General features: G+C 41.6%; 1 protein-coding gene across 3 annotated transcripts in view; it reads left to right on the forward strand.

The window, feature by feature from the left end:
* Positions 1–21,285, forward strand: part of Znf521 (zinc finger protein 521) — a 290,004-nt gene that overhangs the window by 30,088 nt on the left and 238,631 nt on the right. For all 3 annotated transcript variants that reach the window (XM_075969268.1, XM_075969269.1, XM_075969270.1), the window contains one exon: positions 1,748–1,927. In XM_075969268.1, the coding sequence (XP_075825383.1) occupies positions 1,748–1,927 (180 nt within the window). The remainder of the gene's footprint in view (positions 1–1,747; positions 1,928–21,285) is intronic.

Genomic DNA, 21,285 nt, shown 5'->3' on the forward strand with positions numbered 1-21,285 from the left:
TGCCACCCTCTATGGACTTTCTGAGAAAGATTTGGCAAATGTTGGGTCTTGTGGGTTCTTGGTTGTAGCATTTATAATATTCAGTGATATTAAATGTCTCATGTTTATATAATCCAATGTAGTCTATTTATTAAAATTAATATGATAGTCATCGAATATGTGGCTTTAGATTATGTAGTATACATTATCTTAGGTACTTAGAAACAGCCCATTTGTAATTTTCATTGATTAGACAAGGTCTCAAAGAAAATAGAAACTCTGGACTGGGGACGTAGCTTAGTTGATAGTATGCTTGCCTAGTTTGTACGAAGCCATAGGTTCCATTTCCAGCACTACACAAAGCAGGTTTGGTGCTACCTGCCTCTTCTCCTAGCACTGGGGAGGTGGAGGCAGAAAGATTGGAAGTTCAAGGATATTCTCAGCTACATAGTTCTGAGACTTTTTTACAAAAAAAAAGAAAAGAAAAGAAAAATCTGGATTTGATTGGGAATACAGTTTATACCTGCTTGTGGAGGACTTTTCTATTATTAGAAACGAATACCCACCCAAATTAAGCCATTGATGATATGGTCCTAATTTATTCTGCATAGTTCCTGTTCCTCCCTCCTTGCCTGCCTCCCTCCCCTTTTCTTTTTTCACATCACTCCCTTTTCCATTTCTACAGAGAAAAGCAAAGGCACTAGGAGTTTAGGGAAGTACTTGTCTTCTTTGCCTTAGATACATATATACATACGTGTGTGTTTGTGTGTGTGATGGGTTTGGTGACTGAACTAGGTAGTTCTCTGTAGTGAATCAAGTGACGACAACATGCATAATCTCTACATGGAACTCCTAGGAAACGCAGTATCTGCGTGGTACTCTAGGGCACAGATAGGACTCTTTTAGTTTGTACCACACATAGCTTTGCCACACTGATAACGCTGTCTTAGTGATGAGTAATTGTAATTATAATTCTTGTTCATATTATCCTCTATAATTTGGAAATTCAAAGGCAGAGCAAGCTGTTTGGCTTGCATTTGTGCCTGGAAGGATGCTTGGCTGGGAGGGAGGGCTTGCTTTGCTATCGCTGCATCACAGATAATGGAGTAACTGTGCGTTTTGACCACTTTGTAAGCAAAGGTCAATTTCTTGCCTATGGTAATTAGCTTAAATGATTCTAGGCTTTTGTATGATCTGGTAATTTCCTTGAAAGAATATATTTAGCAGAAAGGGGCTCGTTCTTGGAAGTACTTTTCTTTTCCCTTTGCAATGATGACTGTTTATTTTAAAAGTGATTTATTTTTCTCTTTTAATGAAAAACTCCTAAACGGCGGTTATAAAAAGACAAAGTGAGCCGGGTGGTGGTGGCGCACGCCTTTAATCCCAGCACCTGGGAGGTAGAGGCAGGAGGATCTCTGGGAGTTCGAGGCCAGCCTGGTCTACAAGAGCTAGTTCCAGGACAGGCACCAAAGCTACAGAGAAACCCTGTCTCGAAAAACCAAAAAAAAAAAAAAAAGACAAAAGTGAAGTTTAAGTATGTTTTCTCTGAGTAGCTGGTGTATGAAAAGGGCCATGGCGTGGGGAGAAATGCACGACTGATAATAACCACGGACGCCTGTGATCCTTCTGCAGTACAGTTAGCAGCCAAGCTCTCTGTCGCAGCTTCCAGGCAAACTAGTGTTTCTGGTTTTGGTTCCAAGAAGACGAAATGTTACTTTACAAGAACCTGTCTTTAAAACCCACACTTAGAGTCTTGATTGTCTTTCAGACCCCAGCTGTAAACTTGAAGACAAGACTGAGGATGGAGAAGCCATAGACTGCAAGAAGAGGCCAGAAGACAGCGAGGAGTTGGAGGACGAAGCTGTGCACAGCTGTGACAGCTGCCTCCAGGTGTTTGAGTCACTGAGCGACATCACAGAGCACAAGATCCATCAATGCCAGCTGACAGGTAAGCAGTGCCTATCGCTTCCCCGCTCCTCACACTCTTCCAGTTTTGATTTTTCCCTGCCAGTTTGTGCCTTTGTGGTTTTGCCTCCAATTATTTTACTTTGTCCACTTGAAATCCTAGAAAAGTCTAGCAGGGGCGTCTAACCTTATGACCTAGAGACACAATGGGGTCATCTACAAGTACGCTGGGTTGCATTTGTAGTCACCTGTGATGTATACTGCTTCAGGGTGATATGTTGGATGCTCCTGATTAGAGATACTTTTGTAAAAATTCCAGAATGGTTGTCTGGGGTGACCTCAGTGTTGAATATGTTAAGAGTGAATTGGGAGTATATGTGCATGTATGAACGCATGTGCATATATACACACACATATATCTAAATATACATATATGCATATAATTTTGCTTACTTTTTTACTGTGATATTAGGAATAAAGTGAAATATTAAATGACTAAATAAAATAAAACCCCTTTTAAATATTTTTCTAAGATTGTAAATGTCTATTGATTTATTTTGGCTTAAATATCCTCTCTTCAGAGAAACCTTCCCTGATTCTGTCTAAATCAGGCCTCTTTTTGTGTTCTTTCAAGTGCCCACTCATTAAGTCCCAGCACTTAGTTTATTATCACGGTTGTTGGGTATTGTCTTAGTTATTTTTCTATTGCTTTGATAAAAACAGTATGACCAAAAACTAGCTGGGGAAGAAAAGGTTTATTTCATCGCACAGTTTATACTTAATCAACCAGGAAGTCACAACAGGAAACCAAGGCAGGAACCTGGAGGCAGAAGCTGATGCAGGGCATGGAGGGGTACTGCTCACTGGCTTGCACCCATGGCTTGCTCAGCCTGCTTTCTTATTGCACCCAGAGCCACCTGCTCAGGGGTGGTACCACCCACAGTTTACTAGGTTGTCTCATTAATCATGAATCAAGAAGATGCAGAACAAACTTGCCTACTGGCCAATGGAGACATGTTCTCAATAAGACTCTTTTTTTCCTGGATGATGCTAGTTTGTGTTAAATTGACAGAGAATTAGTCAACACAAATATCAAGTCCAGGGCTTCACAGAGGCTCCCCATGGGTGTTTCCACTGAGCCATGTCCCAGGAGCTTACTACGTAATATCTGAATCTACAGTTCTCACCACAGTGTTCATTTCCTGCCTCCATCATTAGACTCTCGGCCTGTGAAGGGCTGGAGCTGTGTCTTCATTTATCTTTGCATCAGCTGAGCCCAGCACAGTGCTGGGACTTCACTGGCCTCCTACTAAGGCTGCCAGGACATACCACTGTGCGTTTATCAGAAGAGGAAAATCTAACACCCACGGAAGCCCAGCATGTTTAATGTAATGGCCGAATAAAGCTGAAACTTGGTTTATAGACTCTATTCCTCCTTTAAAATAGAGTTATCTTTGATATCTGTGCATTCTGTGTCTCTCAGTGCAACCAGGTGTACATCGAAAGTATTTGAGAATTGTTTTGTTTCCGTGTGCAGGTTTTCTTCTTCCTTCTTGTCCTTATTCACTACATAATGTGTACAACCCCTCACTGTTGTAGTAGGAGCGGCAGGGCTGCGTCCCCAGCACCCAGCCGCCCACATGACTAGCTTATATCCCAAAATAATTACACAGAAACTGTATTCTTTTAAACACCTCTTGGCCCATTATATCTAGCCTTTTCTCGGCTAACTCTCACACCTGGACTAGCCCATTTCTAATAATCTGTGTAGCCCACAGCTGGCTTACCAGGAGTCTGCCTGGAGTGGGAGAATCATGGCGACTCCTTGACTCAGCTTCTTTCTCCCAGCATTCTGTTCTGTTTACTCTGCCTACCTAAGGGGTTGGCCTATCAAATGGGTCTAGGCAGTTTCTTTATTAGTAAGAAATCACTTCCACATCACCTCACCTAGCATTTAGATTGTAAATCTCATGGAAATAGAGATGACTTAGAGTGTATAGGAGGGCGCCTATGAGGACATGAAGATTCTATGCCATTTTATATAAGGGAAAGGCATCTGGGAGTTGTGGCACCCTCTAGGGAACTTGCACTGATTCCTCATGGGTACCAAGGGCATCCAGATACCAAGCAGGGGCGTACTATGTTGGCCGGTGGGCTTGGCTACACGACCAGCAGACCATGCAGTTTCTTCCTTATGGTGACCACGTGGCATTGTTCACTCATTATTTATAGTTACTGCAGCTCCCAAATCCCTGTGGGCGGGTCTCTCCTTTGCCTTCTCTCATTTTTTCCCTAGCACAGTCTTCCTTCCACTAACGATGATCAGGAAATATATTTATTAGACAAGTTGTTCTCCAACTGTTTTCCTAGACTATGTTTGTGTAAGATTTTAATGGGTGTTTCATTTTAACAAGCTTTCCTGAGCAGATTATTGTGGCAGCATTGGGTGGAATCCAGGTAAACAGAGTTCTTTATTAAAGAGTGCACCATGCTCATCTCTTCAAGAGAGGGTGCACCATGGCTCATCTCTTCAAGAGGGGGTGCAGTGAGCAACTTTATTAGGCTCTACACTCCTTTCTGAAAAGGCTTCCTTTTTAGAACCATTTGTCCCCTACCTCCTTTGACATGGTCTAACTCTATATCATTTGCTGGACTCGAACTCACAGAGGTCCCCCAGACTCTGCCTCCTGGATGCTGATTTGAGGCATGTGCTACCTACCGCACTGGCTAAATGATGTATAATTGCTCATTTACCTATTTTTATCATTTTGTGAGATTTTTAGGATAATTTTTATTATGTTACTATTTTAAATGTACAGAAACCTTACAAAGTCATTTGAAGAGTTCTTCTGTATTAGTTGATTGGCTCGCCAATTGCTTACATTTTGAATTATTTCTTTTCCTTGCATCTCTCTTCTTTGCTCTCTTTTCCTCCATTGCTTGCCATTATATTCTTAATATTTGAAGGTAGTTTCAGAATATCACATCCCTGAAATACAGCTTGTGTATTTCCTAGGGACACATCTATTCTTCTGATCACTGTGTAGTTACTTGACTCAAGAAAGTTAAAATTCATTTAACACCAAATGTCTAATTAATATTCATTTCATTATTACGGATGTCTAATCTGTAACCCATATTGAATTGCAACAACTTGTTCCAGTATATGTCCTTTATAACTTTTTCTGTTTTGCCTCATCCTGAATACAGGATCACATGTGATATTTAATCTCCACATCTCTCTGCCTGATCTACTCAATCAGGAATTCTTTCTCCACCTTTCTTTGTATTTTTGACAAGGGTGCCTGACAAACTTTGTAGTATTTCCACCAGAGTAGGTTTGTCTGTTTCCTCATGGTGACATTCAGGTTCCGTGCTGTGGCAGGGACACCAGTAGGACATTACATCCTCCTTATTCATTGTATCTGGAAGTAAATGGTATTAGTTTGTTCCAGTGATGGTGATGTTAACACTGAATACTTGTTTCCATGGTGACTACCAATCTTGTCTAGTGTGACTTACTGTTCACCTTCCTATACAGTGCAAGGTTAATTCATGAGAAGATACTGTCGTACCTCAACTTCACGAAACATCCACCACTGTTTGTCTCTATTGTCATGCCATAATCTTTGCTACTTGTTGACTTATTGGTATTTCTTTCCTTATTTGTTTATTTGTATCATCATTGATTTTTAGATTACTTTGTTCAGTGATTCATAGTTCATTATATGTATGCATCATCTACCTATATCTATCTATCTATCTATCTATCTATCTATCTATCTATCTATCTATCTATCTATCATCTGCCCATCTATCTATCCATCATGTAATTATCTGTCTGCCTGTCCGTCCATTTATTAACCATCTGTCTGTCTGTCTGTCTGTCTGTCCATACATCCCTCCTTCCATCATTTATCTGTCTTTGCATGTTGGGAATCAAACACAAGGCCTTATGGTAGATTGGTTTATACCACTGAACTGCCCGCCTAGCTCACTATGAATATTTTGATATATTTATTGTGCTAGATTTAGCCAATGAGAATGGCTTCAGGTGATATCCTTTGATGTCTGTTTAATATGCTTCTGTCATTGTCTAGGAGAACTTGCTTTGTTTCTGAGACAAATGAAAACTGTCCTGCAATCAGTGTGTTCTTGGTGATTATTAGCAATTTTAGCTTTTGGTAGGGTATTGTGCTATCCAGACTCACTTAAAGAAACATGGTATATATCATACTATTTGTCCAATAGCTTAAGCATATTTTAAGCTAGCTCTTACATTTTAAGTGAATCCATTTTTGTTATCTTATATTTTACCATGAAGCTTGTGGTTTACTGGTAAGGTTTTGGGGCACATCTATCTCCTGCAGCAGCTATGTGACTTCTCCATGACACAGCTTTCTTTCCTCCTCTGTCTGTTTGGAATGTTTGTCTTGCTCTATTCTGCTAAGCCACTGGCTAAAAACAACATATGTGGAAGGACTACATGACAGTATTGATATAGACAATATCTTATTGTCTATAGAGCGCTCAGCTAACTGAACTAGGACATATGCAAATATGCTAATAAGATTTGTAGTATACACACACACACACACACAGACAGACAGACAGACACACACACTCCTTGAACTCTAACAAAAACTCCGTGCTTGTATTGATATTTCCAATTCAGCCCAGACACATTCTTCTATTTTTCCTGTCACTTCTTTCTGAAATGATGGAAACCTGTCTGTTATTATCTTCAGTGTATTGACTCATTTGCTTGAGCCTAGAATACACATGAAGTAATCCCACAGTGGTTAACTCACATAACCGTGATACACATGTCAACCAATTAGAGCTAATATCTTTTGCAATTGGTTAAGTCTATATTTTAGTGCAGTATTTACATAGGATAAAACTAAGAAGTCATGAGCATGCAATTTGATTAATTATGGAAAAATGCACACACTTTGTACTGCACCCATTTCACATTAGATGTTCTCTTACTGTACAGTCCTCTCTGCCCCTTCCTCATCATTAATCTCCATCAGAAGTACTTGGGTCTTTTAAGTTCTTTAACCATGGATTCCTTTAGCCTGCTGTAAATGGGAACATACACTGTGATATACTATGAACTCTTTCCTCTGCCCCAGGCCCTTTTACACTGTGTGTCAAGGAAACACTTCCATGCTGTTTTAAATTACTTTTGTTGCTATTGTTGTTTTTCCATTGTTGAGCATTCTGTATGTTCAACTACTGTTACTGTTGTATGGCTGTACTGTAATTTATTTTCTGTTTTTATTTTTGTTGGACATATGGTTACTTTCTCTTTTCTTTTCGTTATTTTGAATTAAGTTGTAGTGGGCTACCTACCTTTATGTTAGTATATGCTGTAATCTTCTTGGCTTGATGGCACGGGAGGAGAGGTGCAGGGTATTGAGTGGGGTGAGGAGGGAGGTCATGCCTGTGTGTAGACATTCTCCCAAGCTCCTTGCCAACATGGTTATCTCACTTTGTACTCCTGCCAGCGTGGTTGAGGGGCTCAGATTTTAGCCAATGTTCACACTGCGAGCTTCTGAATTCTCTCTTTCTTTGGGGCATGAATTAGTCTTCTTTATGGATTTGCTTATGCTGCCAGTTCATATACATTAAACTGACTTTGTTTAATAACTCTTTTCCTTAGTACATAGGGTTTTGTGAAAATCCAGGACCTTACTATATGGCTCTGGCTGGCCCATAACTTTCTGTGTAGATCAGGCCGGCCTCAAACTCTCAGAGATACATTTACCTCTGCCTCCTAAGTGCTGGGATTATAGGAGTATTCCACCAAGTTTATCGGAGAATCCTATTAAATACAGAAAGTTAGTAAGATACTGTTTTTAAGTGGATGACTGGTACATTACATGACCCTTTACACTCATGTAAAATAGTGCTTACATTTGCATAAAGCTGTGAACATATGCTGCTTAGTATATGCTGAGTTAGTGAGGAATCTTCTCTAAGGTGAAAAGGGGTTGTCTGTCCTGTTTCAGATTACATTTCATTCATTCATTTGTTTATTCCTTCATTCTGGTGGTATTTGAGGTCATAAATGTTTGGCAGTCTTTTCACTACTGAGCTACACCCCCAATCCTAATGTTGTTTTAAAATTTAAGTGTTGAAAAGTAAACTCTGCATCTGCTTCGTGAGAACGCACTTTTTATAGAGTGTCTGCCCGATAGTTATCTTTATGCTCAGCCTCATCAATCAGAAGACAAACCAAAGACATTACTTCGGTCTCATCTGATTTTAATGGTATCTTTAAAATACCTAATATTTATGTGTTACATAAATTTTTTTTTTAAGTAATGAAAATGTTTGGCCTCTCTTGATCCAAGGCTTTCAGAATGCTGGGATCTGGCCTGTATTCGCACAGGACCACAACATTTTAATTCAAGGTAAGAGAACAAAAGTGAATTACTGAATCATGCCAGAGAAGGATAGACCTGATGAGCTTTGTTCCTGTGTATCAAAAGATCAAAGGAATACACCAGGCAGTGATGGCACACACCCTTTAATCCTAGCACTTGGGAGGCAGAGGCAGCCAGATCTCAGTGAGTTCAAGGCCAGCCTGGTCTGTAAAGTGAGTTACAGAAACAACCAGAACTGTTACATAGAGAAACCCTGTCTCGGAAAACAAAACAAAGGAGTAAATAAAGCCAAAGAATGATGGTGCTGATGATGGTGGTGATGGTGATAGCGGTGATGGTGCTGATAAAGATGATGGTGTGTGTGTATGCCAGTGGTTCTGTAGGTCCAGACTTCTTTGGAGGTTGAACAGCACTTTCACGGGAATTGCCCGAGACCATCAGAAAACACAGATATTTATATTATGATTCATGACAGTAACAAGATTACAATTATAAAATAGCATAAACATAATTTTATGGCTGAGGGTTACCACGTTATTAGGAACTGTACTAAAGGGTCATTGGCATTAGGAAGGTTGAGAAGCACTGCTGTGAGCATTTGTATTGGTGGGGTTGGGGTGTAAAGCCTACGTTCAGGGGTGTAAACCCAGAGTGGAAGACAGAGAGTGAAGAGCAGAAAGTGCAGTAATCTACATTAGATGAAAGTGTGCAAGTTGAATCTGAATTAGCCTTCCAGTCTTCTCTGGAGAAAATTAAAGACACATGGAGGATTTTAATTAAAAGGGTGAAGTGATGGTTTTGGTGGAAGTCAGGGGACAGTGCACCTGGCCTCTCTTCCAGCTGCTAGAGTGGACTCTCTGGATACCACCCGTCTCAAAACCTCTCTACAGACAAAGCACCCAGAGGGTACTGGCATTTCTTTTTTCTTCTCTTTTGGTTGACTCTTTTCATTGGTTCTGTTTTTAACTTTATCCACCTGCTTATGTCTTTGCTGTCTTGCCTCTGGTTCATGTCATTCTCAAAGACTCGTAATTTCCTGTCTCCATCTGCCCCATTTCCTCTTCTGTGTGTCTCGTAGAGTCTTAAGGAATTTCCAGTTATTCTTTGATCCATGTGGACTCCTTCCTTTCTGTTAATCTTGTTACCATTACTTAGCTGTTTGGCTCTGTCCAGCTAGACTATAACCTGGAGGTATTTCCATGAATAATTTGTGTGAAGGAAGAGTGAATCCTGAGTAGCATGTTGCAGTGCTTAAATATAGAGCAGAGTTAGAGAAGAAAGAAGTCATATGACTCGATTTGCAAGGCCGAAGACAGGTGCCTGATGGTCTGAGGCCCCGGGAGGTCACACAGGCTTCTGGCGGTTTCCCGGCTCTGCTGTGAGAAAGCCAGAGAAAACCCACCTTGGCTTTTCTTTCCCTTGTCTGCAGGATTTCTTGGTGATGTCACATCTATTCTTTTGGTGACTTTTGTCCCCATGTCATGATGCAGATTCTTTGACCAGGATTCCCTAGTAGACGCTGGCCATTTCATGTCAAAGGGCTTGAAACCCTGGTATAACCCTGCTAAATAAGTCTCGCCCGAACCAAGCCACTGTAGGTGAAGATCAGGTTGCAAGTTAGACAGCAGTGTGAGCTGGACTTGTGGACAGTGGTACAGGGAAGGATGCAGGGGTGGAGGGAGACGCAAGCACTCAGGAATCTGAATCTTAGAGGTGTTTTGGAATGTCAGCACTGTTCCGGAGACACAGATTTGATTTAGAGTTTGACAAAACAATCTCCAAAGATATCCAGGGACAAGGTGACACCCACACAGAAGAGATTTCACTTCTTTGTCTCATGATACTGTTTCTTTCGAGTCTGTAATCCTGTATGTATAAGTAAATTACATACGAACTTTGCTTGAAGGAAGCGGGGCAAAGGTGAAGACAAACTTAAATCCCACTCTTGAGCTGGAGCCACAGACGGCTGCCACCTGCCTGGCCCTAGCCTTGCTGTGATTTCCTGGAGGCTGGGGAGGGAGGGGAGTGAGCCCTCCAGTGCTGTTGGGACTCTGATGCAGAAGACAGATTATCAAAATATATATTTACTGAAGGAAAAGCACAGAGAACCTTTCATTGTACTAATCCACAAACCCTATCATTTCTTGCCAATTCCCTCAGGGGGCGGGGAGGGCTTTGAGCCAGAGGGGTCTCATCGCACCACTCAACAAAGATTTAATAGCAGGGTGCTGTGGGGGAAGGCTGAGATTATGGGACTTTATTATGCTTACAAAACGGAGTAGGAACCAGCATTATAAATCATCTAAACTAAGCTACACTTAACCGGATAAACGTGTAAAGTACATTTGGTAATACGGCTTGCTCCTTGGTCTGCGTCCATTCTCTCTTGTCTCCTGCTAATTTGCAAACTTGAGTTGTCTGCTAAGTGCACTTTCATGTCATTAATGTGAATTGCTTTGGTGCATATGCAGAAAACACCAAGTAGATGGTGTTAGCTCTTAACCTAGCATCTGGCCTTGCTTGTGGTACTTTGTTAAGTAGAAGTCCACATGACAGGAAGACTGATTTTTGGGGAGAACATATGTATGCAGATCCGATTCAGAAAGCTCTGGCCAGATTTGAAACTCCTTTTCTTCATCCCTTTTCTTTTTTTGTTTCTTTTTTTTTTTTTTGTAAAATTTGCACCATTACTGTTTGTACGTCGCTTTCACCCCTCTTTCCTTCCCACCCAACGCTTCCCATTTCCTCCGCCTTCAAATTCATGACCTTGTTTTTGTTAGTTACTGTTACAAAATTAATTCATTATATGTGTGTACATGTACGTGTGTGTATGTGTGTATGTGTGTGTGTGCGCGCACACACATGTGTGCGTATGCACGCGCATACATCCTACTGAATCCATTTGGTGTTATTTGGTAGTTTAAGACTGACTTCTTGGGATCGGATAGCCTAGCAGGGGCTCATTCCTGGAGAATACTGATTCCCTCTCTCAGGAGTCTCTATCTGCCTGCTCACCTGCCCCCTGCCTGCCTCCCTCTCTCCCTTCCTCCCTCCCTCCCTTCCTCCCTCTCTCCCTCCCTCTCTCCCTCCCTCAGTTTCTTTCTTTCTGATCTCAAGTAAGTGTTACACTGCTGAGCTGTGTCCCCGACCCACTTTCTTTGTCATTATTGCCATTGTTATTAATCTTGAGGTGCTTTGTTCCCTATTATAACCAAGGATGGCTTCCAACTTGAGATCCTCTTGCCTCAGCCTCTTAATTAGCTGGGATTATGCTCATCAATTGTTTTTAAACAAATAGTATTCCCGTATTTCTTTGCATTTTTGAGAATAAATCGAGCAGGTGAATGGTTGCTGTATAAAGTAGTTTGTTCACTTGATTTTTTTTTTTAGAGTTAAACATTCTAGAATCTTTGGACGGTTTTTAAGAACTGAAAGCTTTCAAATGCGGGAATACTGAGATAGCTACTTTTTGTTTGTTGTTTGTATTTCCCAGAGAGACTTTTAAAAGTGAAAATGTGTCTGTAGGTGTTCTGTGACTTTGAAGAATTAAACACTGTGGTTCCTCTTCTGGCTCACAGTGACGGAAGGTGTGACTTTAGAACCCAGATTTACCATTTTTTCTCAGAAAATCATACATTTCTGTAAACTGTGTGGAATCAGTGTACTGTTGAAAAATTTTAGTTCATATTAATTATATAGCAGTTTTATTTGCATATGTCTATATTAAAATCTATATCAATCCATTATGTTTTTATTAATCATTTATATAACATTAATTATATCTATTCTAATTATATTTGAGGTAGTATAAGTCTTATTTTTAACTTCCCTTTTCTTAGATGAATCTGTAGCATTCTGCATAAATATGGCCAAATGGTAGCCTAGCCACACAAGTTCCTGCAGTACCTGGTTGAAGGCAGTGTCCTGGGCCTCGTGGGGAGACCCTTAGCATGGTCTCTGTGCAGACCAGTGCTTTCTAAATCTTTTTTGACAAAACATTAATATGTTATATAGCATGTACAGAAATAGTGATGGAGTAATGACATAAAGATGAAATAAATATAGCTTGCAGTAACTTTGTAGTTTGAGACTCCCAGCCTTTTCATATGTTTCCATCACTGTTAGACCTGAGAAAAGCCATGTCACAAACCAGTGGACAGCAGGGCTGGAGGCCCTGGGCAGGTTTCTTCTCCACCGTGGGTGCAGCCTGAGACCTGTCCTATCTTCCTGTTACTGTCAGTGTTGTCCAGCTGACCTTTGACCTGCCCTGATTAAACTGTCACCTTCTCCAAGCTCTTCCTCACAGTAGCTGAAAAGCTTCTTCTAGGAGTGCGGGGTGGAGCCGGCCATTTGCCTGTTGATGACCTGCGTTTGGTCATCAGTATCTTGCAGGGTTTTTGTTCACAGAATTTTTGGAGTTAGTTAGGAAAATCAGAGACCTGAATTAAATTAGTTAAAATTAGATAATGTAGTCCCCGTGTCCATTTTTCTGTAGAGAACTGACGGTACCATTGAGAGAAGAGGCACAAGGATAGAAGACAGGAAGTCATTGAGGTGATTCGAGTCATATTTATCTTGATCTCAGGAAGATTTGTACTAAAATGACTTTTTAAAAGTTTTGATTTTTGTGTGTGGAGGTGCATGTGTCTGTATAAGTGCGTATGCACACGTGTGAGGACCAGAGGAAACTGTATGCGTATGCACACGTGCGTGTGGGGACCAGAGGAAAATCAGCTGGAATTTCATTTACCTCATTGGCTTGGAAGAACCCCGGGATACCAGACTGCTGAGCAGGCAGTGTCTCTGCTTTCTCAGTACTGGTTTCAAGGTGGATCATGACTCCTGGCTTTTTCAGGTGGATTCTGTGAATAAAACTCAGGTCCTTGTGTGGCAGGCACTTTACCCACTAAACTTCCTCTCACATCCCTAGAGTGAACAGTGTTTTCTCTGATTGGATGCTAAAGATTCAGACTGTGAGCTCTAACCTGGAATAAGGTGCCCTGTGTTCTACAAAATGCTTCCTGTCTGTCAGACACTTCACAATATGAAAACGTGAGTCTCTGCTGCTCTCCAATATAGAGACAGAGGTTCAGGCAGCTGTGCGAGCATCTTCACCTGCCAGGGCCATGACTGAGTCTGTTATGCACTTGCCCAAAACGAGTAACCACCTGTAATTGGTTCTGAATTCTGGGAAACTAGTAAGTGAACTTCTTTCTCTGGTTTTGGGGAGTCAGTTCACTTTTTACTTGCTGCAAACACTTGTCATTTTGGCACTGATCTTGTTTGCTATAGCGGCTTAAATATAATTACGACTTGTGTGTGTGTGTGTGTGTGTATGTGTTGGGTGTGTGTGTGTATCTGTGTGTGTGTATGTGTGTGTATCTGTGTATGTGTTGGGGGTGTGTGTGTATGTGTTTGGGTGTGTGTGTTTATCTGTGTGTGTGTGTATGTGTTGGGTTTGTGTGTGTATCTGTGTGTGTGTCTGTGTGTGTGTGTTGGGTGTGTGTGTGTATCTGTGTGTGTGTCTGTGTGTGTGTGTGTGTGTTGGGTGTGTGTGTGTATCTGTGTGTGTGTGTATGTGTTGGGGGTGTGTGTGTATCTGTGTGTGTGTGTATGTGTTGGGGGTGTGGCACCACGGCACGTATGTGGCAGTCATAGGAGATTTGGGGAGGTCGATTCTTTCCTTTCACTCTGTCCTGGGTTTTGAATTCAGGTGTGAGGTCCTTGACAAGCTTCTTAACCCACTTGCACCCTCTTCTTAGCTCTTTCTGTTTATATATTATTTTTTAAGAGCAGAATTCTAAAATGTAGAGGTTCCTTGTCTCATGTTCTCATGTTAACGTGCTTGGAAATCCTCACTTTAACATAGACACTAAATGGTAAGAGATTCCTTTTGTCCTTAAAGCTTCATAGAATGTAACTGGGGCTGATACGGGGCAGCGGATGGGTGCTGTGTTCTTACCGTAGCTGATGATACAGTACATGTGTTAGCTTTATTAAAATCAAATAGCTCACATGCTGAAAGGCTGGCTCAGGAAAATGTTCATTGTGTGTCACTCTTCCTAGGTATTCATACTCTCAGCTGCTTTTCCTGAGCCGTGGGTGACAGGAGAGCTGAGTGCAAGCAAAATGCGGCCGGCGGTTGCATTTGCTGAATGGGAAATGAGGGGTGCACCCACTTAGCTTTAACAAGGAAGCCTAACTGGACTCTTCTTCATTAATTATACCCCATATTCACATTAATATGTTCTCTCATTAACTCGACTATTTACATTTTTCAGGAAAAAAATTCATGAATCGGTGTATTCAAAAATGTTGCCTCTGAATGTCTGCTAAACCACAGTGGTTTTATGAAATGCCTTACCTTCGCTATGTACTTGAGAATGAACATCTAATGATCTAATTGTTCTATACTTGGGAATGAATATCTAGTGATCTAATAGTCTGGTTTCAGGATTCATTTGCCCCAAACTTGTAAATAAAATGTCAAGATCATAAAGCATGGGAGAATATCTTTAAGAACTTCTAGCATGCCCTTGATGGCCACTGCTGGTGATTAAAGCTGTCAGTGTGTCCCTATGGAGATGGGTAAAAACTGTAAACCAAGAGCTGTATTTGGGACATGAAAGCCGTGGGGTCTTTCGTGGGAAGATGAATTAAAAGAGACCCACGATTTCCTATGTCCTCTGCAGCCTTGTCGCTCACCTTGGGAACAGGGCAGGGCCACATGCACAGGAAGGCTCACTTCCCACCTAACCCATTCTAGGTGTGAAACCCACACTATAAAACAAGACTGTGAAACTTTTACATTTTTGCCTGAGCACACTTGATTCTGTTTTAAAGGTCATTCTCCTTAAGACGCTATAACTGACATCTTTTTCTTTCTTAGACCGTGGGTAGCTAAAGAATCTATGAAAAGTAGACTTTGCACGCTCTGCTCTTTGTGCTGAGCCCTGTCTGGGGAGCCTGTCTTCAGGGACTGGCGGGGCGATGTCACAGAGATCAGTGACCTCTTAATAGGTCTTGGAGGGGAAAACAGGAATCTGTCTACCCTGCGCCTCAGGGCGAGGTTTCTTTAAACTTCAAGGCGTTGGACTGAGACTCTGCTCTCCTTTCCTTCAGCTGTACCTTCAGGGGAAATTGATCGATTAGAAGTGATTATTCCACAAACTCTGAACCCTTTCCCCCACCTCTTTGTTCCAACTGGAGCTTCTCAAAGTTTAAAGGGATTGTGCCTCCTGGGTGAATGGTAGGATGAATGTAGGTAGATTATTGGGTAGAACTCTTTGAACACACATTAGAAGTGCTAAAAAATATATTCGTAACAGTAGGGAATATCTGAAAGCTAAAAGGGTAAGGAAACATTTGTTTCAATATAATTATAATGTAATTGTGTGGGATATTTTTGGGCACATGATTAGCTGTTAGAATGTAGAATCGCAGTCGCAAGGCAAGGAAGGAAAATAACAGGGTCAGCTTAGGAATGGGCAAACTGGCAAAATTGGGGCGGCAAATAAAACCACAACGGCACTGACGACAACAGAAAATGACTGGGTTTGTGCATGTCCTTGGTGAAGCGCTGCAGGGCTGATTAGCCGATGGCGTTCATTGTTTTCTAGTGACTTTGTTTAACAACAGCAAATGATATGCATGTTTTGTTTTGCATGTATAATATGTCTAATTGATAGGTTCTTTTGGTCAAACATGATTAATTATGACTTTATCAAGCTTTTTCCTTTTAAAAATATAATTCTTTGACTCTACCCTATGCTCCTCAAACCTTAGCCCGGCTTCCTTGTGTACTAAACAGAAATGTGGACAAGGGTGAGCAGACTGATGAGCTCTACAGCTTCTCCGTTCCATGCTTACAGAGCTGGTGAGACATGCGCACTATGGGCTATCCAAGTAAATGCTCCACTGGGTTCTTGAGAAATGCCCGGCTAAAAGTCAGACTTTCTAAATAAAATTCCAGTAGGTCTGGAGACACATCCATTTTCCAGTCTCTTTCTCTAGGTGATGAAGGCTACTTTATTTTCTGTGGCTTTCTTGAAATAGGGCCAGTTTAAAAACCCTTAGAGTTCTCAGCCTTCCGGTGTGGTCCTGGATACTGGAATGGAGGGGGGTGGCTAGTCATATCTGGGCCGGGTGTTGATTACAAAAGCAGAAAATTAAAATGCGACCAGCTCTCAGCCCTTGCCTTCTCCATCATTCTTAGAAAATAGACAATTTGCAGACAGTTATCATTGTTCAAATGATGGGGAAACAACAGTGGACTTTTAGAAGATACTCATGCTTTTAGAAAAAAATATGTTCTCTGGATTCTCACACAAAGCTGTATTTTTGGTTGTATCAATAAAACATTTTCCACTTAATTTATGAATTATTTAAAGTGTGTATTTTTATTACTCAGACTAGCTTTGAACTTAACTTTCCATAGTCTAATTTGTGAAAGTAGTCCCCATTGTAATTAGCTGATCATGCTGGCTGTCTCCTGAGCCTGCTTTTGTAATATGTTTCAAAGCTGTCAGACCTATCATACCTATTTCTTATACTTAATTTTATTTTCTATGAGAAGTATTTCCTTTTTACCAATGTTTTATAGTCATCATCAGAAGCCATGTCTGCTGACTATAGAAATTGGTTTAATGTTTCAGATTTGATATTCAGTATTATCATGCTTTCAAAAAGAACTCTTTAAAGTTTTATATACCAGTGAACATTTGAATTATGGGTATATATTTATTTTTTCCCTTCTTGTTTTTCTGAATTTTTTCTCCCTGTAACTTAATACTTCCCCTTCCCATCACTTTGCTTTCCCCCCTTATCTACGGTTTCTTTTCCGGGCACAAAGCTAACCTAGTGGTTCTCAGCCTTCCTAATGCGCCGTCCTCTAACACAGTCCTCATGGTATGCTGACCCCCAGCCATAAAACTACAGAACTGTAAACTACCTCATAACTGTAATTTTGCTACTGTATGAATCTTAATATAAATATCTGATATACAATATATCTGTGACCCCAGTGAAAGGGTTGTTTGACCCTTAAAGGAGTTGCGACCCACAGTTTGAGATCCCCTGCCTTTGTCCATTGCTTTCTCTTATTTTTCTGTCGAAGTACGTCTCTGTATTAAAGAAAGAATGCAGCTATCAAAACTCAGTCACTTCCCATCACCTTTTGGACCTGTGAGTACCTAAGTGATGTATCTTCTATAGTTGTTGACATCATATCAATGGTACCCACCCTATTACTGTATATCTCCTTACTTCCATTAGTCTAGTTACCTTCTGTAAGCAAACTGCTTGCTGTTTGTAGTTCATTTATCCCCTTGCCCAGCAAAAAAAAAAGCAAAGAACTATTATCTCCATCTTAATTTTTATTAGTGCTTACTCACAGGTAGAGCTTGTTAGTTTCTAACAGCCAAATAGTGATAGTTTTCTTCTTGTGAACACAGTTTCACCACTGACCAATGGCCATGGATATATAAATATTCTTATACAGATTAACTGTTGTAGCTGGGCTTCATATAATGCTGTCCAGCACCCACTTCTACATTCAGGACACCTGTATGGTCAGTAGCATGCCTGTCCAAGTTCCTATGTGCATTTATCAGAATTTCACTTATCAAGATCCTGTTATTTGACTGTTAGAATTTTGGTCTTAAGTTTCCAATAATGGCCCCTGTAAAGGCCTAATCCCCGGGGAGAACTACAAGAAAATAGTTTTAAAAAAATGAAGAGGTGGGGCTTAGTGGAAAGCCTTTAGTAAATGGAACTATGCCAGCCAGGGGACTGTGGGTTCATGGCTCTGCCCTGGCTTTTGTTTCCTGGTGACAGGCTCTTATGTGTTCTCCTTGCCATTGCTGTCTGATACCTTGCCCAGATACATAAAAGTACTTGGTTCACCCGGGCATGAACTGAACCTCTAAAACTGAACCAGAGGAGTTATAGTAATGGAAAAACTACAGCATGGAGGCACACAATACGTTCTTAGAATACAGGGCGCAGGGCCTCTGGAAAGAATGCTGTAAGGGGAGGTCCCGGAGAGCAGTCTGGAGCTTCAGGGCTGCCTTCTTGGGGCACGTGGTATCTTAAGGTAGACCATGTGTGTATGTGTGTGTGCCTGTGTGTGTGTCTTTGGAAGGGTTGTGGAGGCAGGAATGGACAGCACAGTTCTTGCTGATACAAGAAAAAAAGGAGAATAGTAGAAGTGAAACAGCAGAGTATTTCCTGGGCAGCTCCTTGGTGAAGAAAAAAACCATGTCACAGGGAATCATTGAGAGACCACGGGTGTATTAGCTATCTGTTGCTTTGTAACAAAGCCTCCAAGATTTTTTATTTACAGTGTCAACTATGTATTATCTCAGAGTTTCTGTAGATAGGGAGTTTGGGAGCTGGATGCCTGAGAAATTTTCTTTTGGGGTTCTTTAAGAATTTGCAGTTAGGTGCTGATCAGGGTTAGAACATCTCTGAGCTCAGTCACAGGGCTGCTGACTGGAGATCTGACTGGGAGCCTCAGTGTCTGGGCCTCTAGAGGAGAGAACATAACAGTGATTGACTTTCCACAAAGAAAGTAATGAGAGGAGGGGTAGGAGAAAGCAGGAAAAGACCAGGAGGAAGAGGATGAAGAAAAGGAATGAGAGGAAATGATAGGAGGAAGAAGAGGAAGAATAGGAGAAGGGGGCCTAAGACAAGGGAGGGGGAGGGATAAGAGAGGTAGGGGGAGAATAAGAAGAGAAGAAAGAGGAAGAGGAGGAAAGTAGGAGGTGTGAATCAGCCATATCCTGTAGTCTGAGGCTGCTCATTTGTTTCCTAACCACTCAGACCGAAATAATCACAAAGAAGCTATATTAATTACAACCGTTTGGCTAATAGCTTATACATATTTCTAGCTAACTCTTACATCTTAAATCAATCCATTTCTATTAATTAATCTGTGTATAGGCAGGAGGCTTTGACCTACCAGTAAGATTCTGGCTGGTGGCTTGTGTCTTTCTCCTTTGGCAGTTATGTGGCGTCTCCTTGACTCCACCTACTCTCTATATCCCATCTGACTTTACTAACCCATTAACCAAAACAGCTTCTTTAATAACCAATGGTAATAAAACATATTCATAACATACAGAGAGGAATTTCCCATCAATACCCCTTCCTAGGTAATTTCCTACCTTAGGAACAAGGCACAGTGTCTTTCATGGCCACTCTTGGCTATGGCACATCCTCTCACTGTCTGCTGACCACAGAGCTAACACTGGGGTGGTATGGACCACACAGGTAGAAAATTTAGGTGGTAGGGGTCATTGGAGATATACTTCAGGCTCATGACTACAGTGAAGTAAGAAGAGAAGTTGGATCTTGTGACTTAGAGCCATGCTCAGACCTTCCATTTGAGTCTATGACCTCTGCATTTCAGCCATCCTTTAAGTATGCACAGACATGGGGAGTTGACCTAGCAGAGATTCTCTGTTTACGGTTACCTGCACAGTCAAGGCAGGAATTGCTCTACATTCTAGAGAATTTTATTGGAATATTAAGCTTAGAGTTATAAGGATGATTGATAATTACTGTTCTGCTGGCAGGTAGCTGGGACAGGTTATATGCTGGAAGGTGAACACACATATTCCCCTTGGTCTATACTACATAGAGCAGAGTAGACCAGAGAAGGAACACAACAGGCATTCTAGCTAGGAAGCTCTTGCAGTTTGTGAGTTGTCCAAGGATGGGTGATAAGGACCAAAGTATAACTTTCTAGGAGGAAGACTGCTGGGGATGCACTGATTGGCATTGGCAGGCATGGTAAGAAGACAGAGACACAAGAACAGCCTTGGAGCTCTGCATTCCTGGTGGGACTTCACTTTCCTGCAGTTGACACCAGAAATAAGAAAGAAGCAGCTTTGAAGCTAGGGTGGTGGCAGCCATCTTTGAAGCTAGGGTGATGGCAGCCATCTTTGCTGTGTGACATCTGAGATTCTCTCCTGGCCAGAACTGTTCAGAGCCCCAGGTGCAAAGGTGGGTGGCCACCTTTTTGTGCCACATGAGCTTCATGAGCTTCTTTCCCACAATCTCTCTAATTTTGTGTCTCTTTCTGGTCTAGGTTTTAAATTAGTTACTTAAATTTTGCACACACATATGTATTTACTATGTGTATATATTCACATGTATGTGTGCATATGTGCATGTGGTTGCAAATGTGTGTCAAGACCTGAGGTTGAAATTGTGTGTTTTCCTCAATCAATGTCTATCCTACATGTGGAACTGGGACATCTGGCTGAACCTGACACACCCTTATCCAAGAGTTTGGCTACCTAGCTTGCTCGAGGGCTCTGTGTCCCTCCTGCTGGGATTCCTGTGGGCCACGTCACCCCCCAGCTCTTGAGTGTGCTCTGGGATCGGAACCCCCATCCTCATTCTGGTGTGGCTCCTCCCCAGTCCATGTTCTATTTCAGTGCAGAATACCTGCCCAGGCTGGTTGCTTCTTGAGAGTTTGGCTCTGAGTAGAAGCTTCTGAAGCTAGGGTGACTTGAGCAGCTGGAAGGTGCATTCTCTGGTCTCTGCAGAAGGCAGAGGCATAGCTAGTAAGGCGCTAGTAGTTTGCTGATGCTCTTTGAGATGGGGATTTCCACAACTAGGGCTTATAATTGGCCTCACTGAAACCCAGAAAATTTATTCTTCACTCCCATAGGATTAGTCAATGGGGTTCCCTCTTCCTTCCGTTGTCCCCCTACCCCTCCTTGCCTCTGCTCTGTCCCGCCTCTCCTCTGTTCATCTCCCCTCCCTTCATCTTCCTTTCATTTTTCACTAATGTCCATCTCTATGGGAAATCTTATTATTAGTGAAATTTTAGTTATGACTGGAAACTGCCCCCTTTCCTCCCTGCTAAGCTCTAAGAAAGGAAGGAAGGAAGGAAGGAAGGAAGGAAGGAAGGAAGGAAGGAAGGAAAGAAGGAAGGGAGGGAGGAAGGAAGGAGGGGGCGCGAGAGAGAGAGGGAGAGAGAAGTTACCAGGCAGAT

The sequence above is a fragment of the Microtus pennsylvanicus genome, chromosome 4 (genome assembly GCF_037038515.1).
Source record: "Microtus pennsylvanicus isolate mMicPen1 chromosome 4, mMicPen1.hap1, whole genome shotgun sequence".
NCBI classification, from domain to species: Eukaryota; Metazoa; Chordata; class Mammalia; order Rodentia; family Cricetidae; genus Microtus; species Microtus pennsylvanicus.